Source organism: Phodopus roborovskii, unplaced genomic scaffold (genome assembly GCF_943737965.1).
Source record: "Phodopus roborovskii unplaced genomic scaffold, PHOROB, whole genome shotgun sequence".
Lineage (NCBI taxonomy): Eukaryota > Metazoa > Chordata > Mammalia > Rodentia > Cricetidae > Phodopus > Phodopus roborovskii.
The window spans coordinates 3,466,180-3,490,225 of record NW_026126459.1 but is presented as its reverse complement, the minus strand read 5'-3'; the positions used below and the strand labels follow the sequence as shown (position 1 = coordinate 3,490,225).

Here is a 24,046-nt window from a genome sequence, read left to right as displayed (position 1 = left end):
CTTCCTGTGATTAGGGCCATGCTGGGCTGGTCACCTCTGCTTGTCATGTGAGGGAAGCAGGTGACTAGCCCTCTCCTCTTTACTCAGATAGGTACCTTCCTGTTCCAGAGTTTGCCAAGGGCTGGGATGGGCATGGGATCAGACTATAATCTAGATATTATCTGTGATTCCCCGACATACCCACTTTCTCTTCTCAGCTGGACTCCATTGTCCACAGGAAGATGGGGTGGTATAGGCCAGAGAAGAGGAGCCAGGCTCAGGGTTAAGGCTCCAGTCCCAAATAAGAGGTACTTTTACTCTAGAGCTTTCATCCCTTTCTCTCTCTCCCTTTCTTTTTTGTCTCTTTCTGTGTGTGCATATGTATGTGTGCAAATAGGTGCATACATGAGGTCTACATGTATGTGAAGGTCAGAGGTTAATCTCAGGTACCATCCACACTGGATTTTCATTGGAGTTTTTGTTTTGTTTGAGACAAAGTCTTGCTTTGTAGCCTTGGCTGGCCTGGAACTTGCTGTGTAGACCAAGCTTGACTGGAACTCACAGAGATTCATTTGCTTCTGTCTCCTGAGTGCTCAGATTAAAACTGTGTGTCACACTCTGACATCTTTGTTGTTTTGAGACAGGGTCTGCCACTAGGACTCATGGACTTGCTGAGTAGGCTCAGTGGCCAGCCAGCCCAGGGATCTTCCTGTCTCTGCCTGCCTAGTACAGGAGCAGGAATTAAGAGTGTGCACCAGTATGCCTGGCTTTTTATGCTGGTGCTGGGGATCAAACTCATTCCTCTTTTTCTGAGACAAGGTTTCTCTGTGTAGCCCTGACTGTCCTAGAACTCATTCTGTAGACCAGGCTGGCCTCGAACTCATAAAGATCCACCTGCCTCTGCCTCCCAAGTGCTGGGCTTAAAGGCATGTGCCACCACTGCCCTGCTCAACCTTCATTCTTGTGCAAATACTTTATTGACTAAGCCATCTTCTCAGTCCTTCTTTTCATTTTTCTTCTTCTTTTCTTTCTTTCTTTCTTTCTTTCTTTTTTTTTTTTTTTTTTTTTTTTTTTGCTAGAATCTCACTATATAGCCTGCACTGGCCCCTGCTTCACAGTGCTCCTGCTCAGGAGTGCTGTGTGCCACCATATACCCTGCCTACTTTTGAGTCTGCCTCTGCCAGAGCCAAGGAGTTTCAAATGGAGGGGTCATCATGCATAGAGAAGAGCCTGAACTCAAGAGACCAAGAGGCTTAAGGGGCCAAGGAACTGGGGGTGAGATGAGGCTACAAGGAAAATAGGACTGATGACATGTCCTTTGTCAGCCATGGGGCAATGTTGGATTTTGTCCTGAGTACAGGAAAAAGCCAGTGGAAAGTTTAAAGCAACAGGATGCGGTGCTGTCATTATATCCTGCAAGGACCCCAAAGATGGGAGGAGTTGTAGGGCAGGGCTGGAGAAGGGAAAACATTGAATGGCTATGGCACTATAGAATTCTCCCAACTCTCCCAGTTCCTTTCTCCCTCAAGGCCAGCCCAGATTCCAGTAAGGTAGGATGACCCAAGAGTTCTAGGGCTGGGGAGGGTAGCCAGCAATAAAGACTTGGAGAGACTACCAAACCTGGAATGAAGTCAAGGAAAGACAATCCTTGGGACTGTGAGGCAACCCTCTGGGGATGTTTGCCTTAGTCTGCTCCAGTGACTGTAGCAAGACACTGGAGAGTGAGTGATTTATAAAGAACAGAAGTTTGCCCATCAGTGGTGGTGCATGCCTTTAATCCCAGCACTCAGAGGCAGAGGCAGGTGGATCTCTGTGAGTTTGAGGCCAGCCTGGTCTACAGAGTGAGTTCTGGGACAGCTAGAGCTGTTACACAGAGAAACCCTGTCTCAAAAAACAAAACAAAAACAAAACAACCCCCCCAAAACAAAAACAAAAAAACAAAAACAAATACAACAAAGTTTATTTACTTCATTCTTGAAAGGACTTGAAAGGACAGAATGTGGTGGTTAATGTCATCCATTTGAAAGGATCTAGAGTGTGACTGGAAGCAAACCTCTGGGCATGAGGGTGTTTCTACAGGGTTAATTAAATATGGGCAGCATATTTAATTAACAGGCTAGGTTCCTGGACTGAACACAAGGGAGAATGTGAGCTGAGCATCAGTGTGCATCGTTCTCTGCTTCCTGCCTGTGGATGCCATGTGATCTGCTGCCTCAAGCTTCTGCCACCATGCCTTTCCTGTATTGACAGATTGTAACCTTGAACTACAAGACAAAAACAAACCCTTTTTTCCTTAAATTGGTTTTGTCAGGTATTTGGTGATGGCAACAAAAAAGTAACATGTAGAAAGAGCTTGGTGCTTGTCCTACATTTCGAGGTAGGCTCACCCCCATAGCCTTGGTGGACACATGGCCTTCTCTCAGAGAAACATAAACCATGAGGAATCCCCTCCACACACTGAAGTATAGACAGAAGTTTCTGTCCTCCTTGTCCCACAGCCGTTTAGTCCCAAATAAACACATAGAGGTTTATGTTAATTATAAACTGTTTGGCCAATAGCTCAGGCTTCTTATTGGCTAGCTCTTTCTTAATCAAGAACCCATTTCTATTAACATGTGTATCTCCACTTGGTCTTGGCTTGTCAGTGATGCCTAGGTCTCTTTCTAGGCAGCTACATGGCGTCTCTCTAGCGAATCACTCTCTGTGCTCCTCTTCCCAGCTTTCTCCTAGTCTGTAGCCCCACTCATGCCTCCTGCCTGACTACATCCTGCCTGTCTATTGGCAAAAACAACTTTGTTCATCAACCAATAAGAGAAACATATATTCACAGCACACAGAAGGACTAAAGAAGGCAGATTTAACTTTTGTCTTTTGGAGACAAGGTCTCATTGAGCCCAGGACTTCCTTAAACTGATTATACAGCCAAGGATAACCTTGAACTTGCATTTTCTCATCTTCTCCCTAGTGCTGGGATTTCATGAGTGTGCCACTATTACTAGTTTATGCATGCTAGCAAGCAACCTAACCATTTGAACTATACCTCTAGCCTGACATTTATTTTGGAGTCTAAGTACAAAGTTCAGGCTGGACTTGAACTCATGGCAACTCCCTGCCTTCACATCCTGAATGCTGGGATTACTTGGCTGGCTAATCATTTCTTGTTTGTTTTGAGACAGGGTCTCACTGTGTAGTTCTGGCTGTCCTGGAACTCACTCTGTAGACCAGTCTGGTCTCAAACCCAAAGAGATCCACCTGCCTCTGCCTCCTGAGTGCTAGGCATTACCATGCCTAACCATGTGATGATTAATCTTGGCAACCTACTTAATTGGATTGAGAACTGTCTAGAGACAAGTGACGCACACAGCTGGGTGTGTCCGTGGAGGTGTGTACAGATCCTAAGGACTCCATCCTGATCAGTGAATTAGCACCTGCTGGATTCACAATATAACAGCATCATTGGGAAAGGGAGGAGGCGATCCTGCTTGGAGAAAGTGGGTCACTGGGAGTATGGCCTGGTGGGTCAGAACTGGTCTTGGGCCGCCTCCTGTGCTCTGCTTCAGAGGGTAAGAAGCTTCTCCTACCACACAGGCTGCCCCATGAGGTGATGTCTTGCCCAAGTACTAGGGACCAGGCAACCACGGTCCCAACCTTCTGAAACCATGAGCCCAAACCAATCCTTCCTCCTTGTATTAGTTACTTATCTCATTGCTGTGATAAAATACCCTGAGAAAAACAATTTAACCAAGGAAGGAAGGGCATATTGAGGCTAAAAGTTGGAGGCTACAGCCCACTATGATGGGGAGGCCTGGTGGCAGGAGCTCAGGCAGCTGCTCACACTGCACCCTAGTCAGGAAGCAGAGAGAGACAAACGCTGGTACTCAACTCCAATCTCCCCTTCATGCAGCTCAACACCCAAGCCCAGGGTGTTCCTACTTCCCTTAACCTTGTCGAGACAGCTCCTCACAGGTGTGTCTTAGTGGCTGTGTCCTGGATGACTCCAGAACTGACAAACTGTCAGTGTTAACCACCACACTCCTTTAGACTGGTCCTGAAGGGATTTTGGTCACAGCAAGCCCCAAAATAACAAATATACCTTAAAAATTAAAACAAGCTGGGTGTGGTATGTACACCCTTAGTCCCAGCACTTGGGAAGCAGAGGTAGATAGATCTCTGTGAGTTCAGACCAGCCAGGGCTATTACACAAGAAACCATCTCAAAAACCAAAACAAAAAGAAAAAACCCAAAATAATGAAAAATTTAAAGATGTCTCACAACTAGCCAGGTGATGGTGGTGCATGCCTTTAATCCCAGCACTCGGGAGGCAGAGACAGGTGGATCTCTGTGAGTTAGAGGCCAGCCTAGTCTACAGAGTGAATTCTGGGACAGAAACTCTGTCTTCAAACAAGACAACAAAACAAAACGAAAACCAAAAATTTCTCACAGCTAGTCTAAGATTTTTTTTTTGACAAATTTTTACTATATAACTCTGACCTGGAATTCATTATATAATGAAGGCTGATCTAGAACTCACTGTAAGCCTCCTACCTCCAGAATGTTGTAATTATAGCAGAGAGGCACCATAGTAAGTCTATGTGCCCTTCCACAGCACTCAGTTTGCAGATGGTCATGCTGGCACTTGACGTGTGCCCTCCTGATGGTCAAAACTTCCTGTTTCCCAGCCCACTGGCTCCTCTTGTTTCCTTCTGTCCCTGAAGGAAGATGTTGCTGTGGAATGGGCTGGGAGGAAGCAGCCTGGTGTCATGAAGGTGCGGATCTGTTTGTTTTCTGGGAGGAGTGGTGGGAGAGAAGATAGGCAGGGTCCTTGGTTATCTCAAGACCAAAGTCCCCCAACAGCAGGTGGCCTGTGGGCAAAAGATACTAGAAGCCAAAGGACCAAATGTTAGCATGATATTCCTGGCCCCTAACTCCAAAATGGTTCAAATACTTTAAGTAAAAAGTGATTATTTTTTAGGTGTGGGTCAGATTTAAGGCCAAGATCACATGTGTGGCTTGCATCTGATTTTCTTTTCTTTTTTTCCAAGACAGGGTTTCTCTGTGTAGCTTTGAAGCCTGTCCTAGAACTCACTCTGTAGATCAGGCTGGCCTCAGACTTAGAGATCTGCCTGCCTCTGCCTCCCGAGTGCTGGGATTAAAGGCGTGCGCCACCACTGCCCAGCTGAGGCTTTTCATTAGGATCCTCACAACAGGGCTACCCTGCTTGTGCCAGAATGGGGGAGGGGGAGAGTGACCCTTTGGTAACACTCATGTGTTAACTCATTTTCTGTTGCTATATTAGAATACCATAGGCTAAACAAAGCATTAACGAGAGAGGTTTTGTCTCTGTGTCCTGAAGGCTAGGAAGTCCATGAGCATGCCAATGTACCAGACTAGGGTCCTTATGTTGTCATTGCATGGCAGAGAACAAGAGAACATATGGCAGGCAGAGGGAGATTGGCCTAGCCCATCCTTTTATTAGGGGCCCTTTCTGGCATTAATCTACCAGGTGATTAGGTGGCCTTACTACCTCTTCAAGGTTCAGCTTGTAAGCTGACCCAATGATGATTTTTTATTTTTGAGATTAAGTCTGCAGATGCCCAGGCTGGCCTCCATCAACTTATATAGTGAAGGATGACTGTGACCTCTTGATCCTCCTGCCTGTGCCTCTCAAATGCTAGAATGACAGGTCTGCACCACTATGCCCAGCTGATGACAGCAAATTCACCTTGAGTTTGGGGGCAAACTTCAGGTCCCAGCACTAACCTTGGCTTTGTCACCTGTTGCTGCTATAGTCTTTTGTAACTGTTTCTTTCAGTCAGTGACAGCCTGTGCTGCTGCAGTCCGTAACCACTGTGTCAGTCAGTGACAGCCTGTGCTGCTGTAGTCTGTAATAACTGTGTCAGTAAGTGACAGCCTGTGCTGCTGCAGTCCGTAACCACTGTGTCAGTCAGTGACAGCCTGTGCTGCTGCAGTCCGTAACCACTGTGTCAGTGACAGCCTGTGCTGCTGTAATCTGTAATAACTGTGTCAGTCAGTGACAGCCTGTGCTGCTGTAGTCTGTAATAACTGTGTCAGTAAGTGACAGCCTGTGCTGCTGTAATCTGTAACCACTGTGTCAGTCAGTGACAGCCTATGCTGCTGTAGTCTGTAATAACTGTGTCAGTCAGTGACAGCCTGTGCTGCTGTAATCTGTAATAACTGTGTCAGTCAGTGACAGCCTGTGCTGCTGCAGTCTGTAACCACTGTGTCAGTCAGTGACAGCCTGTGCTGCTGCAGTCCGTAACCACTGTGTCAGTCAGTGACAGCCTGTGCTGCTGTAGTCTGTAATAACTGTGTCAGTCAGTGACAGCCTGTGCTGCTGTAGTCCGTAACCACTGTGTCAGTCAGTGACAGCCTGTGCTGCTGTAGTCTGTAATAACTGTGTCAGTCAGTCACAGCCTATGCTGCTGTAGTCTGTAATAACTGTGTCAGTCAGTGACAGCCTATGATGCTGTAATCTGTAATAACTGTTCAGTCAGCATAAATCCCTGAGCTATCTAGTTAGGTCTAGGTGAGACCCTGTATTGAAAACAGACAAACAATAAAAGCTATAGCCAGAAAGGCACATAACCGTAAGGATGGCCATGAACCCCTAGCTTCAAAGATTCTCTTCAGGGGCTAGAAGGGTGACTCAGTGGATAAAAGCACTGATTGCTCTTTTAGAGGTCCTGAGTTCAATTCCCAGCACCTACATGCCAGCTGACAATTGTCTATGACTCCAGTTCCAGGGGTCCTGACACACACAGACACCCATGCATGTAAAACACCAATGTACATGAAATTAAATAAATAAAAAACAATATCAAAGATTCTTTTCAAAGACATGTGCACTTTCCACAGCTTGTGTTGAACGAGAGTTAATGTTATCATTGGAAGATCACTAGGCCCACTTCCTTATCTCGCTTGGCTCCAAGAGAAAGACTGAGAAAAAATTCATTTCCTTGTGGGTAAAATAAGGAAATTAACCACTCCCTTCTTGGCCTTGCAAGAAAGGTGGTGTCCCATGGGAGCACTGGGCAGTGAGCCATCCACCAGCTCCTGGCACCACAGGGACCTCGTCAGGTCTGGCCTCCCAGTGCCCTGCCCAGTGCAGTCACCGCCAACTCAGATGGAAACCAGTGGGTTGCCAATCCAGAGCACTGGCAAAGTCTGTTTCTGGGAATGTGCCCTGTGGAGGAGGTTGTTGGGTGCAGTCAGACTTGATGTGCCAATGAAGTGCATGGAACTGCATTTTTAATAGGGAAATTAGGATGAATGTAGGTGCTCAGAGGCAGGAAATTGGTTCCATAGACTAAGCCTTAGAGAGTTGGAGGCTTTCACAGCCAGTGACACAGTTTTGAAATGCAGATCTGTGGACCTCAGTGTTCCCTAATGAAGCAGAATAAACAACTGTGCAGACATATCTGTGGTGTAAATCCACAGAAACCACTGGAAGGACAGATAGAGGACAGGTTCCTGCCTTTTCTTCTTATTGACAGTAATTAACTGTGTAGATTAAGCCCGGCTGTCACAAAATTCATAGAAATAATGGACAAAACACATAAATTCCCAGCACCCAGAGCCATTAGATGCCTTTCTGCACATTTGGTCTGTGTCCCGGTGCATAATGCCACAGGGTGTACATCCTGAATACACACTCCACCACTGAACCACCCAGCCCTTACAGAATGGTCCACTTTTGGCTTCCTCTTCCTTCTGTTTCCTCTAGTAGTGGCTGAGGCTGAGGCTGGCATCCAGGAACCCAGGCTTGCTAAGGGCAGTGTTCTTACAGTCATGCTCCAAAGCCTTTCTTTTATACTCTTTGACATTATAGGTGCTTTTAAACTTTTAAATTACACTCATTTGTGTGTGCATGTATGCTATGGTACATGTGTGAAGGTCAGAGGGACAAATTGCAAGAACTGATTCTTTCCTTCCATCATGTGAGCTCTGGGAATCGAACTTAACTGGTTAGGCTTGACAGCAGGCACCCTTATCCGCCGAGCCATCTCACTGGCCCTAGATGTTTCTTTGAAATGTACATGTGTATAGCTGGATGTGGGGCTTTTGCCTGTAATCCTAGCACTTGGGGCAGAAGCAGGAGGATAAAGAGAGTTCAAGGCCAGCCTGGGCAAAATGGACAGACTCTGTTTCACAAGAATAATAAGAAGAAATAAGGTATATGTGTAACTAGGAAAAGAATGATGAAAGAAGGGAAAACAATGTCTTCCAATGACTCATGACATCGCTGAAAATTAGAAGCTTGAACTTTTTTTTTTTAAACAGAGCTAGCCTGTCTTTTTGTGGTTGTAGGAGCTGGGTTCAGCAGGGAGGTTGGGTGGCCTGCCAAGTTCTGGGTGTTTGTGGTTGTGTGGGGGTGGCACTAAGGCCTCCTCTCCTGGGCTCTGTGGAATACTTGGGACTGGCAGGAATTGCAGGGGGGCTAAAAGGATGCTCAGGAAGGGGAGGTGGGGTGAGGAGCCATCTTCCTGTTTGTTGAGTACCAACAGATGCAGGCCAGGAGATATTAGGGAATAAAGGGCCAAAGTCCTTATTTATGGCCTCGGGATAGTTAATGTGTAATATTCTGGGATATAAGCCTGACCAAGAGGCGATACCGTGAGCACAAGCCTCTTGGAGTGATTGGAAAAGCTGTGGCCAGGAGCTGTCACCATGTCGGTGAGGACGCTGGAGGGTCCACTTCCCTCCACTCACTTGTCTTTGCTTGAGTGTGTGGGTTGGGGTGATTTGGGGGTCCTCTATTGTTGCCCTTCTCTTGGTCTGTTTCTCCATGAGCATCAAAAGAGTGCTGAGTTGTCCAGCATGGTGGCTTATACCTTTATCCCAGCACTCAGGAGGCAGAGACAGGTGGCTCTTTATGGCTTCAAGGCCAACCTGGCCTACATAGTGAGTTCTAGGACAGCCAGAGGTATATATGGAAAGACCCCATCTCAAAAAGAAAAAAGAAACTTGGGTAGATGGTCTCTAAATCCATTAGCATTGAAGCTGCCTGTCTCTGTGCTACTGCCAGGTTCAGGGCCGGGGCCTCTCTGTGAGAATGGCAATACTAACAATTTGTTGTGAGTGCTAACCTCTATTGAGTCTCATAAAGTGAGAAGTTGAGGTGCAAGGGATGGGGCAAGTTTCCATATCAATGATAGAGTGTGTATCTAGCATATTTGAGGCCCTGGGTTTGATCTCTAGCACCAAAAAATAACATGTTTTTAAAAGGAATTATGTGGAGTCTAGCTCAGTGGGTAGAATGCTTGCCCAGCCTGTGTGAAGCCATGCTCCAGCACTGCATAAACTGTGTGTGGTGGTACAACCTGAAAACCTAGCACTCAAGGGCCAAAGGCAAATGGAGCTCTGAGTTTGAGGCCAGCCTGGTCTACATAGTGAGTTCTTGGCCATCCAGAAGTACATACTGAGACCTTGTCTCTAAAAAGAAAGAACGAAAGAGGCTGGGCATGGTGGCACACACCTTTAATCCCAGCACTGGGGAGGCAGAAGCAGGAGGATCTCTGTGAGTTCTATACCAGCCTGATCTACAGAGTGATTTCCAGGACAGCCAGGGCTGTTACACAGAGAAACCCTCTCTCAAAAGTCAAGGGGGGTGGGAAGAGAAGAGAGAGAGACTTAAGCTCAAGATGCTATCACAGGAGGCCACCATCTACAAGTTGCAAAGGTATTACACTTTCTTCAAGAGTAGAGCCTTTGTTCCTATCTGGCTCAGCTGTGGCTTGTAACTTTGGACAAGTTGATGTCCTTCTCCCAGGGACTTGGTCTCACCTGATGTGTATGGGATGGGACCACATGGCATTCTCTGGGGTTTAAATGGTAGGTTCATTCCCTAGAATTGTTGAGACAAACCACTTCAAAATAGGGGGGCCATCACCACAGAGATTTCTTTCTTGGTTCTGGCCAAGCCTGGAATCCAGAGTGGGCAGGGCCTCCATACCCTGAAGGCTCTAGGGAAGACTTTACGTATCTACTCCAGTTTTCCTTTGGCTATGGGCATCCATAAGGCTTGTCTCCAGAAGCCTCATAACTACAGGGTTTGCCCCTCTGCATATCACCTTCCCTTTTGGGTGTGTTTCTGTGCCCAGTTCCCTTTCCTTTCAATTACAAAAAATATTTTTGTTTTTGTGGTTAATTTGCCTGTGTGTGTCTATGCCATGTGCCCACAGAGGGTAGTTGAAGGCATTGGATTCCCTGAAACTAGAATTATGGATGGTTGTAAGCCACCATGTGGGTTCTGGGAACCAACCCGGGATCATATATAAGAGTATCTCTAATCACTGAGCTGTGTTTCCCTTCCTTTTACATTTAGGACATTAGCTACAGTAGATTTAGGGCCTGTCCTAGACCAATATGATCACATATTAGGTTGTACCAAGACCCTACTTCCAAGGAGGCCACAGTAGCAGATTCCAGGTGAGATGACGAGGATGCCTGTGTGTGTTTGGCAAATGACACTTTCCAAGCATGCAGGATGTCCATGTGACTGGGTGTCAGTGCTGGAAGGGCTAGTGGTATCCTGACCTCTGCCTCTCAGGGAGACTTTGGTGGCCCAGACACATTCTTGGATTTCTCTATTTTGGTCACTTCGCCACTCTTTTACTTTGTCATTCTCCTTCCAGATAACCTCTTCATAGCATCAATAGGGAACCCTGGCCCAAAGGGGTGAGGCTGGCCCCAAGTCATTTGGTCAGCTCTACCACCTATGAACTGCTCCATCTCCAGCCTGACTTTGCCTTCTATCTCTCTGGTCTTAGGCTTTGTTGAGTGGGGACAAGGCTCTGGGTCTATACATGCTCCCAAGTCCTAATGCCCCTATTTACTCAAATGTTCCCTTGACCCTGGCCTTGCTTGTATCCTAGCTCTGTGGCAGCCTCCATCTCCACTCTCCCAGGCTCCAGTTCTTCTGTTCTAGTCAGGAGATCAGGAATATAAGGAATGGGTACTTCTCCCCACCCTAATGCTGCTACTTCTTCCACCATCTCAGGAAGCCAGGAGAGAGAGGGTGGATGGCATCTCCTGGGAGCTAGCATGTGCACACACACAGTGAGAATGTGAGTGTTGCCATGTTGTCATGCCTGCATTCCTTAGCTCATCTGAAAGGAACTGTGGGTTGTCCTGTCAGGATCAACTCACAGCCCAGAGACAGTTCTAATACCAAGAGCCAGAAGACAGTAGAATATCAGTCTGGGTAAAACCAAGAGTAGCTGCTTCACTTCCTGCCCCAAGAACACTGTGAGCTGGTCCATTGAACTCGTTTTGTTGTGGCAGTCTAAGAAAGACTGCTAGGTTCTGACAAGGAGAGGCCAGAGAATATGTGAGCCACCACCAAGCACACAGGATGCCCCAATAGAGACCTGACCATCCCTTTCTCTATGGACAGGCCCAGAACCCTGCTCTAAGGTGACTGGTACTAAAGCTGACATGTCCCTGTCATCAGAGCACCCCCCAAATGTTCCCTTTATTTTGCTCTGTAGTTCATGCCTATAACCCAAGCACTCAGGAGGTCAGTGTAGGAGGATCACCAGTTGAAAGCCAGCCTGAACTACATAGCAAGTGGGGGGTATTTGGGCAGGGTGTTAAGCCTCCCTTGCGTTCACATCAGCCATCCTCCATCCTTCTTTGTAGTGAGGAAGGACTGATAACCTTCCCACAGCTGTGCTCTTGACCTCACCCCCAAGCCCCCACCCAGACACAGGAGCTGATTCAGGAATCCTTGGTGATGCTTGTCAACAAAATACAACAAGACAAGCAGCTGGAGAGGTGTCAGCAGTTAAGAGCACTTGCTGCTCTTCCAGAGGACCCAGGTTCAATTCTCAGCAACCACATGGCAGCTCACAACTGTTGTAACTCCAATTCCAGGGACATCCAATGTCCTCTTCTGCCCTTTGCAGGCAAGAGGCATGTATATTGTGCACAGACATCCATGCAGGAAAAACACTAATAATAATAACAACAACAATAGGCTGGAGAGATGGCTCAGCGGTTAAGAGCATTGGCTATACTTCCAGAGATTCTGATCTCAATTCTCATCTTTAATAGGGTCTGATGCCCTCTTCTGGCATGCATGCAGAGCACTCACACATAAAATATAAATAAATAAAGTTTAAAAATAATAATACAAGGCAAGAAGAAACCAGACAGAGAACCTCACAGTACAGAAATGCTGTCCATAAGAGCTACTCAATGCAGCTGTCACCCTGTGGTCACAAGTGTGAAGGGTGGACACTTCAAAGCTATGAGCTTTGGAAACTCAGCCTGGACACTTTCTCTCACCATCAAAGATGGCAGATGAGTCCGGGGCTGGAGAGATGACTCAGAGTTTAAGAGCACTGGTTGCTCTTCCAGAGGTCCTGAGTTCAAGTCCCAGCAGCCACATGGTGACTCATAGCTGTCTGTAACTCCAGTTCCAGGAGACCAGACACCCTCATTCAGACATATATACTGGTAAGACACCATTGCACATAAAAATAAAAAATTATAAAAACAAATTCATTTAAAAAAAACAGATAGAGGAGTCAGCTGCCAAGAAACTGGGGTACTACTGATGGGAGCAAGGGCAGAGGAACAGTTAGATAATATGGGGGTAGCTACCCTCATTTCTTCCATTTCTGGGTCAGGTGCTATGGTTGGGGCTTACAAATCGGATGCTAAACCTTCTGCAACCTGCTTGAAAGTGGGTGCTGCTGGTCTTGGGGTCTCCCTCAACAGCTGTCACATAGTGGGTACTCAACAACTGCTTCTGATTTTTTTTTTAAGGAGTGGGTTTGGAATTCTAGGACTTGTGCATGCTAGGTAAGTGCTGTACTACTTAGCTATATTCCAGCCCAGATTTATCGATTAATTTTGTTATTTGACAATTTTATACTCACATATAATGTATTCTGATCACTCTCGCACACCCCCTTTTTAGTGTTATGTGTATGGCTGCACTCCCGTGTCAGTAGACTGGAGTTTAAGATTAATCAACTACAGGTGGTGATGGCGCGTGCCTTTAATTCCAGCACTTGGGAGGCAGAGGCAGGTGGATCTCTGTGAGTTCAAGGCCAGCCTGGTCTACAGAGCTGAGTTTGAAGACAGGCTCCAAAGCTACAGAGAAACCCTGTCTCAAAAAACAAAAACAAAACAAACAAACAAAAAGCATGAAATTAATCAATTAGGCTCAAATGCCTGGCCAGGGAGCCCCATAGCTCCTCCTGACTCTACCTCCCCTAACTTGGATTGCAAGAAGGCATCACCATATCTCACTGTTTTTTGTTTTTGTTTTTGTTTTTTTGAGAAAAGGTTCCACTATGTAGCTCTGGCTACATAGTTGGGAACTTGCTATGTAGGTCAGACTGACCTCAAATTCACAGAAATCTACCTGCCTCTGCCTCCCAAATGTTAGGATTAAAGGTGTGTGCCACCATGCTCAGGGCAGAGATGCAGCAGAGTCATCCAGAATGGCTTGATAGCAGGATGGCATAAGATGGTGGCAGGACAATGGGTTCCTCTCATGATTCCCTTAAGGAATTCTTCTGTTCCTCCAGGAGAAATTTGAGATCACAAACTTGAACATGAAATCTGGGATGACCCTGAAGATTAAAGGCAAGATCCACAAGGATGTTAACAGGTGAGCAAGGTGTGGGCAGGGCTGAGGACTAGAACACTTCAAAGGCTCAGGAAGCTCCTTACTATAGCCCTGCTGGCTCCTGTTAGGAGCTGCCTTTGCAACCTTTGGGTTAGTAACCTTAGAATGTCCAAACAGTTACTGTGCTCTCTGTCCCTTGTCTCAATTGACATCAAAGAGGCAGGTAGAGAAGGGTGGCACTATGTCTGGCCCAACAGGTGTGGAGCTTGTACTGAACTATACACGTCCTCCCTCTTAACCAGGTCCTGTGACTCTAACCAGAGGCAGCCATGAGAGGGCAGCAAAGGTCCCACTTGTGTCTGCTACCTGAGCACTGCAGTTAACTCCCCAGCAGCTCAGCAGTAGGTAGATAAGTAGGTAGTGTGATGCCAGAATTTTGAGATAAACTTCTAGCTCCTGTGTTAGGAAGGAGACAGGCAGACAAAGAGTAGAGGCTCAAGGGTGGTGGTGGTGTATGCCTTTAATCCCAGCACTTGGGAGGCAGAGGCAGGCAGATCTCTGTGAGTTTGAGGCCAGCCTGGCCTATTAGAATAAGTTCCAGGGCAGCCAGGGCTATATAGAAACCCTGTCTTGAAAAACAAACAACAATAACAACAAAAGAGTAGGAACTCAGAAAGGGACCTACTCAGGTCTCTTGCTTGCAGAAACATGCAAATATGCCTGGTCTGAGAACCCTCGCTCCTAATAGACTCCCACACCCCAAACATCCTACTTTCAGGGACTCTGAAGGTCGAACCCAGGCTCCTTTTGAGATCCTGTCAAGCCATATACCCTGCTTGCATCCCTCTGGTGACAGTCCTTCAACTGTCTCCCCCATGACAGACAACCCTACCCCCCATCCTAAGCTGCTCTCCCGGCACTCCCCCCCCATCCTAAGCTGCTCTCCCGGCACTCCCCCCCCCATCCTAAGCTGCTCTCCCGGCACTCCCCCCCATCCTAAGCTGCTCTCCCGGCACTCCCCCCCCCATCCTAAGCTGCTCTCCCGGCACTCCCCCCCATCCTAAGCTGCTCTCCCGGCACTCCCCCCCCCCATCCTAAGCTGCTCTCCCGGCACTCCCCCCCCCATCCTAAGCTGCTCTCCCGGCACTCCCCCCCATCCTAAGCTGCTCTCCCGGCACTCCCCCCCATCCTAAGCTGCTCTCCCGGCACTCCCCCCCATCCTAAGCTGCTCTCCCGGCACTCCCCCCCATCCTAAGCTGCTCTCCCGGCACTCCCCCCATCCTAAGCTGCTCTCCCGGCACTCCCCCCCATCCTAAGCTGCTCTCCCGGCACTCCCCCCATCCTAAGCTGCTCTCCCGGCACTCCCCCCCCATCCTAAGCTGCTCTCCCGGCACTCCCCCCCCATCCTAAGCTGCTCTCCCGGCACTCCCCCCATCCTAAGCTGCTCTCCCGGCACTCCCCCCCCATCCTAAGCTGCTCTCCCGGCACTCCCCCCCATCCTAAGCTGCTCTCCCGGCACTCCCCCCCTATAGCTTCACCATTAACCTGGGCCAGGGGCAAGACAAGCTGAACCTACATTTTAACCCCCGTTTTAATGAATCCATCATCGTCTGCAACACTCATGATGGCAACAGCTGGGGACAAGAGCAACGAGACAGTCACATGTGCTTCAGTCCAGGAACAGAGGTCAAGGTGAGGTCAGACGGGAGCCCAAATAATGGACATGGGTGCACACCAGGCTCCCCTGGCCCTCCTGACATGCTCCCTCCCCTTGCAGTTCACTGTGGCCTTCCACAGTCATGAGTTCAAGGTGACACTACCTGATGGACACACAGTGACCTTCCCCAACAGGCTGGGCCACGACCACCTGCACTACCTAGGCATGGTTGGGCTCCACATCTCCTCCTTCAAGCTTGAGTGAGCACACAGCTCGTCCTCAGAACAAGACCTCAACCTACAAACCCGTTCCAGCCCCACAGCAAGCCCCATCAGAACCACTGCCTTTAGGTCCTGCATTTCCCAGGTTTCATTCACAGCTTCTGTTCTCCTAACTCCAAGGTCAAGAAAAATAAATAAATAAAAGAATCCGCATTTATTATTTTCACATCAAGAACTGTTATCACTTCCCACGTGGCTTGATGTTCCCCACCTCTGATACAGAGTCAGAAACTGAGGCACAGGGCATAGTGTTGTGGAGAGGAGAGGACAGGAGGTGCTCCTCAGCCACCCTGTACATGTGAACCTGCCTCCCTGAGCACCTGCCAAGCTGCCCCATGGGATTGTGGGGCAGATACTGGTTCCAGGCACCTGGGGCCAGGGTGTTCCAGGAACTGCAGATAAGGGTCCCACCTGGGCCTCTTATCATGGAGCATTCCGGGTTGGTTACTCATTACCTCCTCTGCCCCTCCTTCTAGCTGGGGGGGGCCTGAAAGGGGGTCCTCAACTCTCCAAACTACCAGCAGGGGAAAGGGTATCTCAGTCGGGGCTGCCCCTGGGCTCCTTAGGCAGTTAGCTTTTATCAGAAAAGCTTTTAGGTTTAGGCATGGGCAGCAGGTCTGGGGTATACAGAAGATGGAATCTACTGCAAGGTCACACCGGACCTTTCTCTGGGAACTGAGGAGGAGCCTGGAATAGGGCTATTGAGAACACAGTGGTGGCCTTCTGGGGCAGCTCTAAATTAGCAGGGGCAGACAGTCCCACTCAGAGACAATTGCCCTGTGTCTGGGGCACAAAAGCTACACTGTGAGGTCATGGGGTGAGACAAAGGGCCTAGATGCATTAGAGGGAGGTGGGAGGTGGGTCAAGTCAATAGGGACCCCCCCACTCATGTTTGTCTTGCACAGACCAGGAAGGATCTGGGGCTAACTCCAGTTGGGCAGATGTAATTGTTAGGTGATGGTGGATGAGCTCAGCCCCTCCTCTCTCTGAGTCCTGAGGATGGCAAAACCTGCAACCCATGTCCAGTCCCTCACACCTTGACTTCATCATCTTCCTCAGCATCAACAAATTCGAAAGCATTGACCTGCACCGTGCTGGGCACTGGGGCTCTGCCGCTGGCAGGCAGTGCACTCCACCCCTCATTCAGGCTCTCCCAGGAGCCCTGGGCTTGTGGTAGCACCCCGGCCAGCTCCCGCCGAGCATCCATCTCAGTGTAGTGATGGCTGGCCCTGCTGATACCCCAGCTGCCTCCATGCCTGCCAAAAGCCATGGTAGGAGGTACCTGGGCATTCTCTCCTACAGGGCTGGGCTCTACCTCAGCCACAGGGTCCAACACAGCAGTTACCCCATTAGGGAAATGTCCATGGGATGGGGGGCTTGCTGAAGGAGTTGGGGTGGGCATGGCACAGGCTGGGGGTTTTATAGTAGGGGCAGGGGGGGTTGCTGCTGAGGTGGGGGGGTTGGCAGCAGGGGTTGGGGTCTCAGCTGCCTGGGCTTCTGAAAGATTCATGGCCCCCAGTAGCTCACTGAGGAGTGAGGGGCCTAGGTCAAGGTCAAAACGGAAGGACAAGAGAGAGTCAGAACGTCGAAGCTCAGGCTCACAGGGGAAAGCATTTTGCCCTCGGTCTTGAGCATGGTTCTGGTCCCGGTCATAGTCAGGGTCTCGGTTGCTGTGCTTTTCCACACGTGGCAGGCGTGAGATGGTGCAGAACCCAGAATCCAGGCCTAGCAGAGAAACGGAGGAGGTCAGAGCTGGGGTCCCTAGCCTGTTCAGGACAACCCTGACCTGCCATGTATGTGGCTCTTGGAAAGCTGTACCCTCTGCAGGCCTCTACTTCTCCTGCCTCTCCAATGTAAGGACTCCACAGCCTTCCTAGCACATGACCTCTGAACTAACCCTGACCCCACTTTGCAAAAGAGCAAATGGAAGTTCAGTTTTGGATGGGACAGACCCTGCCCAAAGCCAATCTGTCAGGCTTGAAACTGTGCCTGCAGCTTGAATCTTGTCACTCAGTCCCTGGTGTGGACTTGGCCATGGCTCCTGGTTCCCTATTGAGACTAACTGAACTCATTTATCTGTGGGCACACGTAGGAACCAGAAGCCAGGGCCTGAACAGAGAAATCATAGGTTCTCAAGACAGGGACATGTCCTCCAAAGATTACCATCCCAACCAGGACTTCCAGGCCTGACACCAGTGATGGGCTAGTAAATATGGAGTTCCCTGGATATAGAGGCAGCAAGATTGTAATGTAGAGCATAGCCATGAGGGGGCAGCAATAACCCATGGTCCCCTGCCAAGGCCACGGTGGCATTCACACCTGAATCAATTTGCCAAGTTACACCAATCTTTGTTCAAATAACAGCTGTGTCCCAAGCACCTGCTGCAGAACCGCCTAGTGCATATATGACTTTACTCAATCTTTTTCTGTTTTGTGTTTTGAGACAGGGTCTTTCTATGTAGCTCAGGCTGTCCTGGAACTCACTCCATAGATCAGACTGGCCTGGCCTCATGACTTCACTGAATCTTAGCATTGAGACTAAGGCACCCATGTAGGTGAGGACTGGAACTCAAGAGGTCCATGTGCTTACTGAAGTTGGAAGAACCAGGATTGGAAATCAGAGTCAGATTGGAAACCCTCTGACACTGAGGGGTGCTTAATGGAAGGAAACAGAACTGGGGAACTAGCCAGAGGGCCCGGAGATGGGAAAGGCTTGTCAGAGTCACAGGGAAAGTTAGAAGGCTGCTAGAATACAAACTCTATTTCTACCTCAGCCTCAGTGTTATGAGGCCTAAGCATGCTGGCACCCACCTCCCTAATGCCACAACCACCCCTCATCCTCAGCCTAGGTTGGGGGTCAGACTCCATTGAGAGATTTAGCAGCTGTCGGGAAAGACTATTATGAAGTTCTGGCAGAACCTCACAATCTCTCCGGACTTGAATTCTGGCAATGGAAAAGAGACGGTGAATCCAGGTCCTCACCATAACCATAGCGGCCATCTGTGGAGCTGGCAGGACTGCTGTCAAAGTTGAGTTTGCCCACCACCAGGCTGTCATAGGTGGCCTGGTTGAGCTGGGGCAAGGAGATGGCATTCTTGATGATGGGGGAGACGGCAGGTGGGGCAGGTGAGGGTGCAGGTGGGGAAGCCGTCCTTCGAGGTGGCACCCCCACCCTGCGCACCTGCTGGAGCTTCCGGGCCAGGAAGCTTCGGGGCGAGCGGTGGGTGTTTCCAGAGCGGCCTCCATGGTTGCTGAGGAAGGAAGTATCACCAAAGACATCCCCACCACGGCCCACATGCATGGTGTGGCGGAAGTCTCCAAGTGGGGGGCTGATCATGTCTGCTGTCAGCCGCCTCTTTCCATGGGAACTGGACACCCATCCTACAGGAGACAGCTTGCCCAGGCTCATGGTAGGGGCTCCCCCTGGGGGCCGGGCATCAGCTTTGGCTGCTCACAACTGCTGGTCCATGCCCACCCGGGCCAGGGAAGATGGCGGGCTGGGACTTAGGGACCCTACTTAGCCTCTTTCTGTTGATGAAGGCGTCGGTGAAGCAGAAGCCAACCCTTGACTCTATTAAGGTGCTGTCCCCAGTGCCAAGTCTGAGGAAGTCTATTGCTTCTCTCTCCCAGAGGCCCTGCCCCTGGCCCTGGTGAGGCTGGCAATCAGAGTAGACACACGACGGGTGGTCCCCGTCCTGGGGTGGAGACCTGGAAGGGCAGAGACAGCATTGTGGCATGGCAGCAGAAGAGGAAATCCGAGTTCAAATAGTAGCCACCCAAGAGAACAAATGAAGCTGCCCAACAACGTTCCTTGACTACAGCCAGCCAGGCATGAAGGAAGACCTGCAGGGTCCACATGTAGGAAGTTCAGGGAGCTGGGGGAGGTGGTAACAATGGAGGAATGCTTACTAAGCAAGCTTGAGGACCTGAGTTTGGCTCCCCAACAGCCATGTAAAAGTCAAACCCAGTGGCATGTGCCTGTAATCCCACTGTTTGGTGGGAGAGGGAGGGGTAGTCTAACCAAACAAACAAAACACAAGGTTCAGGTTCAGTGAGTGGCTCTGTCTCCAGGAACTAAGGAAGAGTGACAGAGCAGGACGTCCAGTGTTCTCCTCTGACTTCTGAAAGTGAGCACATGGACATAGGCACCCACATACATGTCCATGCCAGAGTTTGAGGACAGGCAGCATGGATGGCCATGGTAATCAGAAATGTGGGTGCCTCTGAGCGCCATTGCCTGGTCTCCATTCTGCTCTGAGTACACAATGGGCATCAGTGAAGCAGGAAATGACCAATCACCATGGGTCAGGTGCCAATGGCTCTCCTGCACAAGTTAGGCAGGCCCTAGCATAGGAATGAGAAACTGACTTGAGAGTATAGTGGCTTGCCTGTGAGCTTCTCGGAATGAAATGAGAGCGGAGTTCCCCATCCCAGCAACCCTGAGCCCCAGACAACATGTCGGTTCTCTGGGGGTTCAAATCTATTCTACCTGGAGAGGTCAAGAGAAAGGAGGCGCCCTGCCAAGGTCTTGTGAACTGCTGTGTACACAGCCTGCCATGAAGCCAGCACTGGCGTTCCTTAGAACCACCTGCCTACAAAGTGCTTCCTGGAAAAGTGATCCATCCTGTGGTCAAAAGTGGCTTTTTCCAGCCGGCTCCTGCATGCTCAAACAGATTGAACGCTCTGAGAAGGCCTGCAGAAAGGGCTTTATCATTTGGTCAGGTTGATGGCAGAGCCTTGCTGTTGGGGAACAAGTTTTAGGAAAAAAAAATAGTCCTTTGAGTGTCAAAAGCTACTCCCTACATATAATTGTCCTTCCTGATCCTTCACCCACTTCTGCTGTCCTACCCTTCTCAGAGGATCCCTCTGTGTCCCCTCTTCTCTTTCTCTAGGTGGCTGGAGGGTACTTAGGATCCTGTAGCCCATACTCTGCTTTTCTGTGACCCAGAGAGGGCCATGCTTGCTTAAGGTCTCATCAAAAAGCTAGTCCAAACTTGAACTCGGGGCCTCTGACTCACAAAAGCCCTTGCCGGCTTTCAGGGCCCAGTCTTGTTTCCCTGAGCACTTTGAGGGTGGAGTAATGCCTGGATTTTCCTGCCTTTCTCCCTCCCAGAGCTTTTAGCACATGGCCAAATCCACAGCCAGCCTAACGATTAGCTGAGATAACCTTCCGGCCAGAGGACCACCCCTGCCACCTTCTGAGGGGGTAGAGTAGATTGGGGACTAGGTGTGCTCACCCTGTGACCTTGGACAAGTCACCACACACCTGTTTAATTGATAAAGATCTAGACCTGAGTTTCAATTTTTTTTTTAATTTTCTCAACCCTAGCTGCCGCCTCCAAGCATAAAATTCTCAATGCAGCCCTTCTATAATGTTATTTGAAATTCAAAATAGGTTAACTAATAAGATAAAACAAAGAGGAGAACTGGACAAAGCTTGCTTTGTTTTGGGACTGCATTCTCTTCCTTCCCACCAGCTGACCCTCCTCCAATCCTAGCTCCTCCCCCATTTGGGGGAACTTCTGAATCATCCCTTTCCCTGGCACCCCCAGCACCGAGAAGTCCTCTCGGAATGTTTGCTGAAGTTATAAAGCATTCTGCATGTTGTTGGCTGACCAATGACATGATGTCATCAGATGATTCTCCAACACCCCCTTGAGGCTGGAAGGCTGGCTCAGGCTACAAAGAGTGCTGACATGCCCAGAGAACAGACTCATCCAAGGTCCCGTGGCAGGTAAACACCAGCCAGATTTCCCAGCTCCACAGAAGACTAGTCTCTAAACTTTAGAGTCTAAAGGAAAAAGCTGTGGAGCCCAGTAGGGCTCACTTTGCAAAATGCACATGGAGGAGTCAACTGTGTCTACCATGTGGACAGGGTGGCCACCCATCTCTCCCCCACCCCATTCTCTAACTTCTGAGTTTCTTCCAGGTTCCTGCCCCATCCAACCCCCTGACCAACGTTGTGCTGAAGCCACCTCCCAAATGCCTCTGGGCACCTCAGATAGCATTTTCTACATCTACACCATCGTCTGCAGCAGTATCCTGGCCCAACTTCAGCTACTGTCTTCCCATGGAGAAAACAGGAAGGGCCTCCAAGCCAGAGAAAGGAGGAAGAGGTAGAAGATGTAAAAACTCAATTCTCCCATCCTGGAGCAGGCAGGCCTGGGTTCAAATCCAACACCAAGTAAGGGACATCTTTCATTCTAGTGACCCTTGGTGGCAGCCACCTATGGCTTGATGCTAGCTACAGACTACTGTTGGCTTTACATTCGCACCTGTGCTGGGTGTTGAGATACAAGGACCCTTTTCTCAAAGGCCCAGGAGCCAGCCCCTGTAAATGCTCAAATCACCCATTTTACATGGGGAAAATGAACCCTAGGTCACAGAATAAGAAGTGCACACTGGAGCTTGCTTACATTCTATCTATGCTGGCAGAAGTGGGGAAGTTACCAGAGAAGACCAGGGATGCTGGCTCTACAGTTCAGCATCTATGACCTTGGCATGAACTGCTCGCTGCAGGTGAGATATCAGTATCCCAGGAGCACTTACATTTACCAGATCAGCGGTATGGGCATGTGACCAGAACTCCCTTGGCAGTAAAGAGCACAGGGACAAGTTTAGGGGCTTTGGCAGGATGCACTTACTCAGAGACCAACAGGGGTGGATGTGGATGGAAGCAAGGAAGTTGGGTAAGAGAAGCCACTCCGATGGTGGAGAGGGCCAGGAGGTAGGGGTAGCCGCTCCTTGGAGTACCCAGATACTCCTTCAGGCAGGTGCACAAAGCTCACCAACCTGGGCAGCCTGATGCATGCGGCAGCGGGCAGGGGAGGGGGTGTCGCTCAGCTCTTTGACATCAATGCGGGATTGTGGGATTCTGTTACTTCAGATGTCCCCAACCTGTGATATTTGGGATTAGAAGTTAAGTCCTTCAGCACTTTGAGGTGGAAGACAGGGGAACTGATGCCAGAAAGTGGGTAGTAAGCTGCTAAATTTCACTGCCCTTAGGATAGAAGGAGGCTCCTTGGGCCATTAAGGAGCAAAGTGGGAGGAGAAAGTGGGGTTTTTCTTTGTTGACAAGGTCTCCCTATATAGTCTAGGCTGACCTCGAAATTGTGACCCTCCTGCCTCAGTTTCCCAAGTGTTGGCTTTAACTTGTGTGCCACTACCGATTTACTAAGATGCCTTCTTGTCCCAGCACTCCAAGTTAAAGCAAAGCAGCCCTCCACTCTGCCTCTGTGCTCTCTCAGCCTCAGTTTCCCGGTCTAGAAAACAGGCTTCAAACGGGCGAGTCTTGCATGGTTGGGACAACGGCAGAATCAGTTGGGATGGGAAGTTCAGGAAAGACTTCAACCAGTTAACATTCCCTTCTGGGGACCTCAGAGGGGAAGCTTTGGAGTGTCCCTTGCTCCGGTCCGGCGAGGGCAGCGGCTGCGGTGGCCAGAAGGGAACCGGACGGGATGACCTCATCCGTTGCTACAGTCTGGAATGCAGCTGGGGAGGGGGCAGGGTGCCCTGTCCCCGTCCGTCCGCCAACCCCCCCCCCCCAGCTTCCCGCTACCGCGCTGGCGTCGCCAAGGGGCCCTAGATCCTTTCCCTTCCGCTGCCCGCGCAGGAATGCGTGCAGATGGCCCTGGGCTCGCCCTTTGCCCGCCTCTCATTTAGTGCTCTGCCCTCCGATCCTTGGTCCTCTGTGCCCTCCCGCAACGTGACAAAATAACCCTAGAAATCTGCGCGTCCTGGCGTCCCAGCCTTCTACAGGTTGGCCCCACGCTCCCAGGACCGAGCGCACCTCCCCCGGCCCGCGCCCGCGGTTACCTCGTGTAGTCGAGCTCGGGGGTCCAAGGATTGGCGCTCTGGCGCGTCCCTGCGCAGCCCAAGAGTCGCTGGGCCGGTCTGCACCGCCCTGGCCGCGGGCTTGGTGGCCGGATCCCCGGGCGGGGGCGGGCTGCGGGCTCCCTCCGCCCCTGCTCCGCCCGCAGCGGCCGCGCCCCCTCCTGGGCTAGCCATGCTGCGGCAGGGGGTAGGGGTGTGCCAGGCCAGGCCCCTGCCCACCGCCCTTAGGCGGGACGACCTCTGTCCTGAGCCCGGACTACCCAGAGGAGGCCACTGGGACTCTTTGCTGCCCACTGCTCCTCAGATGACCTCGGGGAATCTAGGACTGACAACTTTGGCCTGGGTCTATAGCTTTTCTCTGTTGGAACTGGGGAAACTGGCTGGAAGACTTTGGACTAAGTGTGGGGCATTTACTCTTTCCGTTTTCTCTTCAGTCTCCTCCTGGCCACCCAATACTAGGCCCATGGGGTGCCAGCAGAACACTTAGTTTCTCTGGGGAAGAAGTCATTAGTACAGCCCACATGTAGAAAGGCAAATAGTATAGCATGGTAATGTCATGGACCCTAAAGCTAGTATGGCCCCTGTTCCTTCCTTGCCTTTCAGTGTCTCAGTTTCCCCCAAGAGGCTGGAGAGATGGCTCAGTGGTTAAGAGTGCTTCCTGCTCTTCCAGAGGATGGAAGGTCTGTTCCCAAA

The 24,046-nt window shown here is 50.0% G+C and overlaps 2 protein-coding genes across 2 annotated transcripts; one reads left to right on the top strand and one right to left on the bottom strand.

The window, feature by feature from the left end:
* The first annotated feature begins 8,580 nt into the window (after positions 1 to 8,580).
* Lgals2 (galectin 2) lies at positions 8,581 to 15,519 on the top strand. Its single transcript, XM_051189063.1, has 4 exons — positions 8,581 to 8,673; positions 13,542 to 13,624; positions 15,115 to 15,274; positions 15,360 to 15,519. Exons 1-4 carry the CDS (start codon positions 8,668 to 8,670, stop codon positions 15,501 to 15,503), a joined length of 393 nt encoding a protein of 130 aa, XP_051045020.1. The 5' UTR covers positions 8,581 to 8,667; the 3' UTR covers positions 15,504 to 15,519.
* A 136-nt stretch (positions 15,520 to 15,655) lies between these two features.
* Positions 15,656 to 23,502, bottom strand: Cdc42ep1 (CDC42 effector protein 1). Its single transcript, XM_051189339.1, has 3 exons — positions 23,336 to 23,502; positions 18,503 to 19,228; positions 15,656 to 17,245 (listed from the first exon to the last, which is right to left on the bottom strand). The coding sequence occupies exons 2-3, from the start codon at positions 18,927 to 18,929 to the stop codon at positions 16,551 to 16,553; spliced, it is 1,122 nt and encodes a 373-aa protein (XP_051045296.1). The 5' UTR covers positions 18,930 to 19,228; positions 23,336 to 23,502; the 3' UTR covers positions 15,656 to 16,550.
* Positions 23,503 to 24,046: the final 544 nt, after the last annotated feature.